The sequence below is a fragment of the Sus scrofa genome, chromosome 2, assembly GCF_054392235.1.
Source record: "Sus scrofa isolate SSC_HxYL_T2T_F1_AM1 chromosome 2, Sscrofa_HxYL_maternal_Yorkshire_Landrace_v2.0, whole genome shotgun sequence".
NCBI classification, from domain to species: domain Eukaryota; kingdom Metazoa; phylum Chordata; class Mammalia; order Artiodactyla; family Suidae; genus Sus; species Sus scrofa.
The window spans coordinates 2,636,489-2,649,219 of record NC_139384.1 but is presented as its reverse complement, the minus strand read 5'-3'; the positions used below and the strand labels follow the sequence as shown (position 1 = coordinate 2,649,219).

General features: G+C 58.1%; 1 protein-coding gene across 13 annotated transcripts in view; it reads right to left on the bottom strand.

Moving 5' to 3' along the window:
* Positions 1-12,731, bottom strand: part of SHANK2 (SH3 and multiple ankyrin repeat domains 2) — a 513,576-nt gene that overhangs the window by 397,473 nt on the left and 103,372 nt on the right. For all 13 annotated transcript variants that reach the window (XM_085010449.1, XM_085010452.1, XM_085010454.1 and 10 more), the window contains exons 8-9: positions 4,653-4,804; positions 3,671-3,838 (exon numbers count right to left, since the gene is read on the bottom strand). In XM_085010449.1, the coding sequence (XP_084866575.1) occupies positions 3,671-3,838; positions 4,653-4,804 (320 nt within the window). The remainder of the gene's footprint in view (positions 1-3,670; positions 3,839-4,652; positions 4,805-12,731) is intronic.

Below are 12,731 nucleotides of genomic sequence, written 5' to 3'. Positions count from 1 at the left end.
GGTCCTCACTAAGCCCCTGCATCTGCCCGCCGCAGCAGCGCTGGGGAGGACGGCAGGTGCTTCCGCTGGACTTTCGAGAAAAAGAAACCGGCCACTAGAGGGCGGTGGACGGACCCTGACGTCTGACTTGGGAAGCAGGACAGGACAACTGGTTTGAAGCCTACAGGCTCCACATGCGGGCCCCCCCGCGGGGGCGGAGGCCCCGGAGGTTGAGGGGTTTTGGTGCTGGGTGCTCAGAGTCCGCACAGCGGGTCTCAGGGGCTGAATTCACCACACAGAACTGGCACTGCAGAAGGTACCCCCCAGGCCCCAACACACACGGTCACCCTCCATCTCAAGGAGGCTGTCCCAAGAGGCAGGTGAGGTGGCCACGACTGTCACCTGGATTAGATGAGGGAGGCTGAGGTCACCCCTGTGAGAAACGGGGTGAGATGTTGGCCTGGTTGAGGCGGGAGGGGGTGAGGGGAGGAGGAAACGGAACCCAGAGGACTCGCCAAGGTTGGGAGCCTGGAGCTGCCCTGCCCAGGGACACAGGGGCATTTTTCTTGTGTTCTGTGTTTCTGATGCTCTGGTATCCGGGGTCTTGCTGGCATGGGAGGGGCTGCCCTGTCGCGGAGAGCTGATTCCCCGCAATGGAAAAGGACCCTGCCATGAGCACAGCTTCAAACGGGAGCCCACCGTGCAGAGTCCTCCTGGACCCCTCAGCTCTCAGCTCCCATGCTCAGGGGCTCCCACTCTGTCCTGACCCCCAGGGTCAAGTCCCAGACAACCGGGCAGTCCCAGCCACGGCCGTGACTCAGCCTGCTTCCTGCCCTCGAAAACCACAGGAAAGTGTCCGGCACACACCCCCGCCTTTGCCTCCCCCACGTGGCCAGCCCCCTCCTCCTGGGGTCTTCTCACTGACAGCCTCACCAGGGTTGGTCTCACCAGGCCTCACTAGTAGAAAAACCTACATTTTAACAGATGGGCTTAGGAGCAGATGCCCAGCATGTGGAAACACAGCAGCCCTCAGGATTCGCCCAAAATGAGCCGATAAAACTCCCATCTGTGTCAGCAAAGGGCTGAGGTCTCTGCGCCACCACCCAGGACGCCGGCCCTGTGCCTGCAGTGGTCCAGGCCCCGCAGCCCCCGGGGTCTCAGACACTGCCCAAATGCCACTTAAGCGTTTGGGGCAAACCCTTCTCCCTGCATCCCTTTCAAATCCCAATTGAAGGGCATTTTAACCTGACTTCACATTTTTTGGAGGAGGTCAAAGGGCAAAAAACTTGGTCAAACAGCCAAAGTTACAATGTCCGAAGGGCGGACAACTCTAGAAAAAAAATACAATGCAGGTGTTTCCACGGAGGACGGTCTGGCGCCCAGGCCCTGTACACAGTTGGCTCCTGTCACCTCTGCGGAGGGGTCAGGCATCAAAGAATTAAAATTAAAAGTCTCTGCGCCCTGGACACTTCTTTCCCAAAGGTGGGGGACTATCTCCCAGGCATCATGCCCTGGAACATGAGACGTGCTCTTCCTTTGGAGGGGCCCGGGGAATGGGTCGGGGGGCAGCCGCCCTGTCCCTGTCCTCTCAGACTCGGCCTCGTACCCTGGCCCAGCAGCTGTTACGCAGAGACCCTGAGGGTCCTGAGGCGGACGGGCACTCCGATCCTCAGCACTGTCCTCGGGGGGCTGCGCCTGGTCCTGCACCTCCCCCTTCCATACAGGTCCCCTGGGGAGTGCAGTGGCCCTGGGGCTGCTCACGCCGGCAGGGCTGGGACTCCCCCTCGGGAGTCGCTGGTGGAGCCTGAAACTCTTCTCTTTCACATCCTCAGTGAGCCCAGGTATGGCGACAGCCGTGACCCTTTAGTGATCGTGGCGGAGCTGACGGCCAAGAGCAGCCACGGGCAGAGATAAGCAGAGGCACAGAGCCCGGCTACCTGGGGCACCCTGCCCTGCCCCAACCCGGTCACTGCCTGAACCCAGAGAGCACCATGGCCAAGGCTGCTCCACACATGGGCACGAACCCACAGACGTGGGCGTCTTTGTCTCCCGATGGCTCCCCCTCAGGACCTAAAGCCCAGAGGGCAGGCCGTTTCTGGTCACCTCTGGGTTTGGTGTCCCAGACACTGAGGGAGCCTGGCAGGTGCTGCACACAGGAAGGGACACCTGTGCCAGCAGGTGGGGGCGGGCCTGCAGTGTGGCTGCAATGCCAGGGGCCTTGGCTAAGTGGCTCACAGTGGCCACCTGGAACCCAAAGCCACAGATCACGAGCAGTTATGGGAAGCTGAGTATCTGTGACAGTCAGGGTCTCAGTCCCAGGCCTACTGGGGTCCCAGCACCTGTTGGCTGGGCTGAGTTAAAGGAGGCAGACCCCCAGAGCCTCCTGATGGGTGAGGCCCACAGCCAGGTGGCTGGTGGTGGCGGTGGATGTCCAGAGCCTGGGCACCCACACTTCAGCTCTGCCCATCGTCCCCCACTTTCAGACCCTTTGCAACCTCACTCCCCCCGTAACTGACCCTGCCCTCTGCTGAGAGACACACGTGCCTCCTCTGAGAGCAAATGACACCACTCCACGGCCCATGCCTCCCCTGGGAACACCATGTTTTCACAAGATGAATCTGAACCCAAAAGACAGCATCACAGAACATGGGATCTGCCAGCGCGAAATCCGGGCTGGCAAGTCTTCATTCTCCAACGGATTTTTGCCTTCCTGTTTCAGCGGCCCTGGAAGGATGCAGGCTGGTGCCGCCCCCAGGGGGCGCATCTGGCCGCTGCTGAAAAACCCCAGCCTCGCGCCCGGGCCCCAAATTCTCTCCCCAAGACATGCCCCAGCTATTCGAAGGTGTCTGTACACAAGGTCCCTAGCTTGTTGCTCAGTTCGGGAGCAGCAACGTGGAAAGCAGCCAAGAGCCTAGTAATAAGTTTCCAGTGGAACGGGTGGCAACTCCACACTAAGGATGACTGTCCCCTGCGGAAGCAGGCGCGCGGCTCTGGGCGGATCTGAGGCTACATCGAAGGCAGGGTCCTGCCCAGCCCACCCCGCCAACGTAAAACACCAGGGGGAACAGAAATACACACTCGTATGTGTGAAACTGGACACATGGCGCGAGAGGCAAGGAAAGTCACCGAAACATAAACACCGAGCAAGAGACTGTCAGAGCCTCTTCCCTTGACCGCCTGGGTGGAGACCCCGTCTGTTCTCCCACGTCCACTCTCCTCCACGGGGAGACCCTGACTGCCAGGCCTGCATCAGGGGGCTCCCTGATTGGCTGGCTCTGGCGGGGCTCAGCCAATGGGAGTGCAGGAGGAAGAGCGGCGGGGTTCTCCTTCGCCGAGGGAATCCCTTTGTGACACAGCGGCCGCCAGGCTGCCTCCTCCTGGCCTCGCCCTCCCTGCTTCCAGGAAGTCCGTCTCCTCTCCCTGCTCTCGCCCATTAAACACTCCTCATCATCCGTCCCGAAGGTGGATTCGGCTTCTACCCAACTGCCGCCAGCACTCTCCCAACCCCACTGCAGGGGGCACCTGAGAAACCCGCGCCTTGGCCAGGGGGACTGGGCCCCGCGCTGGGGCCCCTGTGCGCAGGAAGCACCTGGTCCCATGCTCTATCGGTGTACCTGGGACGGTGGGCATCTGGAGCCACCGCCCTAGCCCTGCCCATCGGGATAGCGGGGGAGGGGCGAGCCCCGCGCACCTGGTGGATCTCGTGCCAGCCGTTCTCATCCTTGCAGCTCACGGCCGCGTGCTCGTGGAGCAGCAGCTCACAGCAGCAGGGGTCGCCCCCGACGACAGCCGTGTGATACAGTGGCGTCAGGCCGTAACTGTCCTTGTAATCCGGAGACGCTCCCAGCTCCAGGAGGGTCTGAAAAAAAACACCAAACGTTGGGCCACCTGGTGCCAGGCATGCACACGAGCTTACACGACTGGGAGACCCAGAGGCCTTCTGTACACGTGGCGCTCCGGCACTGCCTCCTTCCGCCCTGCTGGACCAGGGGAGAGCAGTACCGGGAAGGCAACATTTTCAGGAAAAAGGTGTATTATTTTGCACGTAAAAGTACAGTGTAAGGCATCACGTGTGCATCCTGAAGGTGGTGAAACGAGCAAGCCTCGTCTCCAACACGGATTTCCGCGGGAGCCAGCTGGTGAGCGCCGCTGCCAAGAGGTTGAGAAATCCATAACTTTACAGAGAAGTACCACCTTGGGGGCCACTGCCACAGCACTGGGTCCCCTCCCTTCCTCACCAGGGCCCTGGCAGAAAGCGGGTTTGGGGCATGCACCCTGCTGTGCAGTGCTCCACGGGCACAGAGACAGGGCAGGAAGGGCACACTGGAATTGGGTGGGCGGAGGAAGATGGGGGGCGGGGGCATGCCCGAGCATCTGCTTTCAGTGTCGGGGCAGCAGAGGCAGAGATGAGCCTAGGGGCCCGTGGAGGGAGGTGGGTTTCAGCTGCAAATACATCCCTTTGGCAGAGACAGAGGGAAGATGACCTATGTGAACCAGATTCTAAGAACAACTACAGCAAGGAGGGGGAGGGGGACCAGACGGCACATTCAAGCTCCCTTTGGAACCGGATCTGGGGTGCCCTCAGGTGGCCGCTGTGGGTGGGGAAGGGGGACAGGGCAGACGCAGGGGTAGGACGAGGGGACATCACTGTGTGAGGCAGGGCCCGTGTGTACCTTCAGAGCCATCAGGTTCCTGGCTCGGGCGGCTTTGTGCAGCGCTGTCATGCCATCTTTGGCTCGGAAGTCCAGGTGGGCCCCGCCGTTTCTGAGGGCTTTGATCACCTCCACGGGGTCGTCCAGCTGTGCGGCCAAGGTCAGGGGAGTCTCTAGGGGCCCAAATGCACGCATGTTAGAAGCAGCTCTTGGGGAAAGGTAACCAGGTCCCATCAACACCCTCCCCCCCGCCCGCCACACACACACACTTAGCCAAGTTCAAACATTCCAAATTGAGATTGACAACTGACCCCAGGGCATCAGGGCTCCCAGCCACCTGCTGACCCCAATTAGCATGGCTCTGGCAACCCTAGTGATGATGGCAGTGACGTGGGGACGGAGCCAGGGCTCAATGTCATCGCCTCTGGGCTCTGAGTCCAAGACGCCACCCCTGCTGCCGCTGCCCTGAGCACACAGCATCCTGCAGCCCCAGCCAACACTCCCTGCAGGAGGAGGATGTGTCAAGGTTGCCATTGAAGAACAGAAAGGCAGACACCTGCCTCACCTCATTTCATTTCACGACACCTGTGGGTACCTTGGTAGATGCCAGAGGTTGAGCTGCTGGAGTGTAACATAAACAAGACACAGAGTCATAGGGATCTCCACCTGGGTGAGCAGGGACCCCGGACAGTCACTGTGATGGGCCGGGGCCAGCGCAAGGCAGGACCCACTGGTGAGGCGGAGCAGACGCCCAGGGGGTGGGGACAAGGCACCGACGGCCCTGGACCCGTCTGCAGGTGGCTGTCGGTCTCGCCCTCAGACACCTCCGCTCTCCCTCAGCTGCCCTCGCGCACCCGCCATCCCCGTCGAGCAGAGCGTGTTACTCTGATGTGGCTCGTTGGAGAGGCTCTTAGAGCACAGACAGGAAGGAGCATCACGACCCAGAAACACGAGTTGTTCTGTCTTCAAGCACATTGCGCGAGTGAGAGAACTGGGGTGTCTTTCCTGGGGCCAAGTTCCCTCTGACCACCCATGGCGGTCACCCCACCCTCCCTCCCCAGAAAAGGCAACTTCATTACGAATTGAGATGACTCCCATCCAGTTTTAATTCCTACACTTATTTATCCATACATGGGCACGGCTCGAGTGCTTTTAAAACTCGCTCTTGGAATCCCTCGGTGCCTTGACTTTCGTGGTGAGATGTGGGGCTTTAGCTGCTCCTGGTAACGGGTGTGGAGTAGGCAGACCCCCCCCCCGGGAGTCTGTGTAAGATGCAGTTTGGTTTTGTTTTTGGTTTTGCTTTTTAGGGCCACACCTGTGGCATATGGAAGTTCCCAAGCCAGGAGTCCAATCGGAGCTACAGCCACCGGCCTACACCACAGCCACAGCAACGCAGGATCTGAGCCACATCTCTGACCTACACCACAGCTCACGGCAATGCCAGATCCTTAACCCACTGAATGAGGCCAGGGGTCGAACCCGCAACCTTATGGTTCCCTGTCGAATCCGTTTCTGCTGCGCCACAACAGGAACTCCCTGTGTAAGATGCAGTTTATAGTTCTCTCCCGAGAGAAATAATACGGGGCTCACGAGTGCCTCTGCCGCACTCTGCAGGGTGCCTGCCAGAACCACATTCTCATGCAAGGAGGTTAGAAATTCGGAGTTTTCTGGGACAACTAAGGGACCACGGTATGAAGTGGACATGCCCTACGCAGAAGACAAAGGCCAGGAAAGCGTGACACGGGACGGGTATTTGGGAGGCAAGGCCAGCGGGGAACACGGGCAGAGACGTGAAATGGGGCAGACGAGAAGCAAACCCAGAGAGAGCCTCTTGCCCAGGGGAGGCAGGGTGGGGCCTGGGGCCTGGCATGGAAGGGACACTGCGGGAGGGTGGTGCGTGAGGGAGACCAGAGGAGGGCGTCAAGGATGGGGGCCGTCAGGAGCCGCCAGCCACCACCCGCCAACGTCAAGTTCTTCCCGCAGCTCCTGGAGTTTGATGTCAGCGCACATTGGGGCTGATGGCTTCTCGGGCAAGGTCAGCCTTCCAAACGATTCTAGTTTTTCTTTCTGATCTGGCCGTCTGCACGTGGCCAGTGGAAAAGCAAGGGGTCCAAAGTGTTTACGCGGCACTATTTTCATACCCTGATGACCTCAGCATCACCGTACAATGAGAACGCGGTCTCAGAGGTGGCAGGGCATGGCGCAGTTGGGTATCACAGACCCTCAGGCCGGCTCTGGCCACGTGAGCAGGTGGAGCAGAGGAGACACCCTGTTGACGGGCTGCGTCTCATGAACGAGACGGGACCGCCACCCATTGGACATCCAGGGGCACGGAGTGACAGGTGTTGCTTCTAGAAGGTTCCAGAGGCCCTCTTCCAATAACAGACAGAGACGTGAAATGGAGCAGACGAGAAGCAAACCCTTCTCAGACCCAGCCAGGACCCACCCTGACAGGGTCAGAAGAACCCCCGGCTTGCAGCTCACGTTCAGGAAGAGGGCGTCCAATGAGACCCCATGTGGGCGGCTGGGAGGGCACCCAGAAGATGCCCCTCAGGCAGCTGCACACCGGTGTCCGGGCGGGGCCGCCCCGTCTGCGCAGCCGGGTACCGTGCGATCCCTCCAACGCGCGCTGCAAAGTGACCGTCACCTGGCACCGGGGCGCCTTGAAAATCCTTCTCTGCTTTTGCATTTCGAAATTTCTTCAGTTTTTTAAAAAAATACACAAGCATAACCTCAAACGTGGACCAGTCCCTCTCATCTTTGGAGAGGACTTTGAAGACCGAATTCCCTTTGACCTGGGAACTGCCTGGAGGCGCTCTGGCTCCGGGAGTGACCAGGACGCACCTTGAAAAGAAGGCTTTCGGGTGGGAGGATGGGAGGTCCCTAGAAGCATGGCAGGAGGGCACTCGCGACATGGCTTCAGGTCTGTCCTCTTGGAGGAGGCAGAAGGGCAGGTGGCAGGAGGCTATGCGGGGGTGGGACAGCGGCCACCCCCTGCAGCTGGGAGTGTGTGCCAGCCCAGGTCTGGGAAAGACCGGGGGAGCCATAAAGACAGCGCAGCCCAGCTCTGCTACCAGAAGGCTGGGTGACCTCCAGCACGACCCCATGTGACGTTCTTTCTTAGCAAGAGACGGTGCACCCAGGATGCAGGACAGGTGAGATAATTAAGCACGTGCAGACCTCCTAAGCGCTCTGCCCTATGCTGGGGACTGTGGCTATTCTGGGGGAGAAGGGGGCAAGCCTCCCTAAGCTATTACAAGACAGACGGACCCTCAGGTAGACAGAGGGATGGGGGGGTAGACATGAGAGCGGACGGGAGGGAGGGAGGGGGTGGGTAGGAGGACAGACAGACAGAGATTCGAACCTATGCACAGACAGAGATGAGTTAAACAGAGGGATTTTACTATTTGAGCTCAAGCTGAACAAGGCAGCACACACCGTGCACTCCGTTTATCTTAGTAAATAATTAACCCGCAACTGAATATAAAGCCCATCCCTGCATTACTCCTAATTGAGAGATGACCCCCGCCCACCCCCTGCACCTGTCCGGCTCACCCCAGACCCAGGTGGGAAGGCCCTGGCTCTGGGGCTGGAACCTTCCTTCGAGTTCCAGTCTGGGCTCAGCTCTTACAGAAGCCCTGAACCCCATGCGGTGCGGCTTCCCCAGTCTGAGCCCTGGCTCAGCCCACAGGAGGCCGTGACTTTAAACAGACGTCGCCTGAGGGGGCAAAGGACCCACGGTGACAGCACAAGTAGAATCATCGCATCAGCTTCACCTGGAAATAGATCCCCCACGAGACACCCGAGAGGCCAGCGTCACTGCAGAATCGGGGCTCCTGTCTTCACTCACATAAATACACCCTCATTTTCCTAAAACAATCCATCAGATTCAAACATGCAGCTCTAAAACACAACATCCAAAATGCAGGGCTCTGGACAGTGACCCAGGAAACTTTTCGGACCGGGAAGGTCAGCAAAAGCCATTTGTCCTTGTTTTGTTTTGTTTTGAATAGGGCTGCACCCGCGGCATATGGAGGGTCCCAGGTTAGAGTCTGAGTCAGAGCTGTAGCTGCCAGCCTGCACCACAGCTCACAGCAGTGCTGGATCCTTAGCCCACTGAAGCAAGGCCAGGAATTGAACCTGCGTCCTCATGGATACTAGTCAGATTGGTTTCCCCGAGCCACGACGGAAACTCCAGCAAAAGCCATTTGTGACCGGACTTGCTGAACCTCCAGTGACCTCAGCCAAACCTCAAAATTCCCAGGGTCCAGCGAGAAGAAACGGGGGTTTGGGGATTTCTTCCTCATGACCCAGAACCGTGCTTCTCAGACTTCGGCCCCTGTGACTCAGGCACGGAGCTGCTTAATGCACAGGGTGCTCGGGCTCCATTCCCAGAAGGGCTGAGGTCCTGCTCCGCTAAGAGTGACCCCGGAGGTCCGAGAGGCACGCTTTGCTGGAAGACACTGCCTCGAAACCTTGACGGCACAGTGACACCCCGCGGCCCCACCCTCAGACACCCACTTCATGGGTGTGGAGCGTGACCCCAGGATTAGTGTTGTGACAACATCCCTGAGCGCTGTTTAACACGCAGCCGAGTTTGAGAACCACTGCCCTAACCACCCGCTAATTCAAATGCATTCTGTGGATGGCGGCGCGTGGTTAGAAATACAAAATCGGGAGTGTCCGTTGAGGCTCCGTGGGTTAAGGACCTGACGTGGTCTCTGTGAGGATGGGGGTTTGATCCCTGGCTTCGCTCAGTGGATTGAGGATCTGGCATTGCCACAAGCTACAGCGGAGGCCGTAGATGCAGCTCAGATCTGGTGAGGCCGGGCTGTGACAGTGGTGTAGGCCAGCAGCTCCAGCTCGGATTCGACCCCTAGCCTGGGAACCTCCATATGCCACAGGTGCGGCCCTAAAAAGGAAAAAAGAAAGAAAGACATGCAAAATCTTGGCCCCAGCACAAGAGCGACAGAATCAAGGTGGACAGTCTCACGAGATGCCCAGGTAACTCACAGACAGCGAGTCCCAACACGGGGACCTAGGGCGCTGTGCTTCCACTTTATCAGGTGTCTGATTGGTAACAAGTGAACCAAGAAAAATGGTGGTGTGTTCCCCCCCCACCGCCCGAGGGTCTATCTCTTTATTTACAAGTCTGTAGGACCATGGGGAAACTAAGAGTCTTTTAAACAAGTGGTGCTGGGTCAACCAGACTTCCACATAGGCTCAAATCCTCATGACATTAGCTCAGGCGCTATTTTTTACATACGAAACCCAAAACACAAGCCACAAAAGAAAAATAGAGAGATGTTATCGAAATTTAAAACTCTTCCACAACAAAATACACCATCAAGAAAGCAGAAAGAGGAGTTCCTATCAGGGCGCAGCAGAAACAAACACAGCTAGGATCCACGAGGTGGGCGTCGGATCCCTGGCCTCGCTCCGTGGGTTAAGGATCTGGTGTGGCCATGAGCTGCGGTGTAGGTCGCAGACGCGGCTCGGATCCCGCGTGGCTGTGGCTGTGGTTGTGGTGGAGGGTAGCAGCTGTAGCTCGGATTCGACCCCTAGCCTGGGAACCTCCATATGCCTCAGGTGTGGTCCTGAAAAAAAAAAAAAAGACGTCTTTGTATCAAGGACTGCACCCCAAAGGCCAGAGGCCCCCAGACATCTCTGGAGCCGCTGGCTCCTCGGCCCTCAGGCTGACCCCACGGCACTGGGTCATTTGTGCGTCTCGGACCCCCTGCAGACGGATGTTCACAGGGTCCCAGGTCTGTGTCCCCAAGGTGCTGCTATTTCTGGGGCGTTTCCCATCAGGACTCCCCTCAGGGCTATGACAGGACAGCAGGCTGTGGACCAAAGGGCACCATCAGTGGACAGGGACCTGGCGTCGGAGAAACCCACTAATTGGGCCATGTGGGAGCTGGGCAGGGCTCCCCAGGAACCTGGCTGCAGGGACCTCTCAGCCTGGATGACAAACATCAGCCCAGAAATGAATGGCAAAGCTGGATCTTATAAATGAAGCCCAGACTCATCGCAGATGCAAAAGCGGCCCAGTCAATGCATATTCTCTTTCCGGCTTCTCATCACGACGCTTCAAGGGCTGAAAGATGTCTCTCGCTTTATTACAGCCCTGCTTCTGGCGCACCTGGGCTGCTTTCAAGTGTAGGAAGACTGTGCAAAATAAAAGCCCTAAGTTTTGTTTGAGTCGTTAGTTTCACTTTTTTTTTCCGGGCTTGAAATTCCACCCGTCTTGTCCCAGAGGTTCCGACCAGAACAGGAGACGAGGCGAGACCCCAGGGGTGAGTCTGTTTCTTTCTGCCACTTTCATCATCGCCCAATGAAGTTTCCATCGGGACAGTACCAGGCGGGCGGCTGGAGTAACAGGAGCTGCTTTGTTTTCATTTGACAGGTCATTCCTCTTGGATTTAATTATCTCCTGTGCAACCCTCCATCCAGAAGTGTCGCCACGTCCCACGCAGGTCCTGGAGCCTCACCAGGAGGCCGGAGAACCGTGCACGTGGGCATAAGCCCCCTGGCACGTCCTAGGCTCAGGAAGGAAACCGCATTCAACTCTCTGCTCCGGATGCAAAGCCTGGTTTCCAGCCAGATTCTGCAGCTCACAGGGTAGCTTTTGAGAAAGTCACAGAACTCAGCCTGGGTCTCTGAGACACAAACACATCCTGCGGTTGTCAGAGCTGCTGAGACAACGGCGCAGCATCTGGAGTCAAGGGGGGGCAGCTCTGCCAAGGACCCTCTGCACCAGCCCCGGTCACGGCCACGACCCGCCAGTCACAGCACATGTGAAGGGAGCCTACTGCCAGCCTCCAGGTCCTGGGGTCCGAGGGCAAGCCAGCCAGCCTCTGCCTCCTCCCTCGAGGTCCCCTGGCATCCGACCTCCACTCTTAGAGCCCCCGGCTCCTCCAGGGACACTGGCCCCGCAGAGGACCTGCCTCGTGGAGCACAAGGACAGAGCCAGATGGGCCTCCACGCCCTGGCCACATCGTTGGCCCCAGTAGGTCCTTGTTTAGCCTCAGGTGTCACTATTAAGTGCCCCTGTCACTCCTTGGGGGACCGCTCTAAGGTCCAGCATGTCTGGGACCAAGGGCTTCTTGGACGTGGACCCTCCGCACAAAAACCAAGGTCATCCCGGGAAAACTGGGACAAGCCGGTCACAGGACCGACTGTCCCCACAGCAGCGCCCTGTCCTCCCTCTGGGTCCACGAGAAGAAAACAGGTCCCGAGTTTCCATTGTGCCGCTGACAGAGGAACATTCTGGAGACTCTCCCACGGCTGACTGCTGGCACGCGTGGGTCATGCGCGTCACCTAACACTCACGTGTCCCCAGCCTGTGGCTGCTGTCCCCGTGGAGTGGACACAGGCCAGAAGGGAGGTGCGCCTTTCCCCTCCGACGTCAGGCACCGCCTCTCCACCGAGCCTGGGTCCCTGCCAGCGTTTTCTCTGTGTCCCGCAGGGTCGCCCCCCTGCCCCTCAACCAGAGCCGTTGGCTTCCCCCCCAAGCTGGGGACAGGAGTGAAAATTCTCAAGACGTGGTGAGTGACGCCGGGGGGCTGGGACGCCCTCGGCCTCTGGTTCAGAATGTTCCCCTTCACAGCACCACTTTAGCCTCTGTCTCGTTGTGCAGGTATTTTTTTTTAGTCTTAAAAAAAGCCACTGAGAGTTCCCCTTGTGGCACAATGGAAACAAATCTGACTAGTGTCCATGAGGATGCAGATTCGATCCCTGGCCTCGCTTAGTGGGTTGAAGATTCAGTGTTGCCTTGGCCGTGGTGTAGGCCGGCAACTGCAGCTCTGACTTGACCCCTACCCTGGGAATTTCTATAAGCTGTGGGTGCAGCCCTTTAAAATGAAAAAAAAAAAAAAAAGCAAAACAAATAAAAAAACAACCCAATGTGCCTGATCACTGTCAATTTTGCCCACCCCAAAGCGTGGACACAGATGTTTCTAACTGCTTTATGCATCATTGTCAAAGCTTGGAAGCCACTGAGATCCCCTTCAGTAGGTGGCTGGATAAATAAAGCATGGTTCATCCAGGCAATGGAATATTACTCAGCACTGAAAAGGAGCTATCAAGCTATGAAAAGAT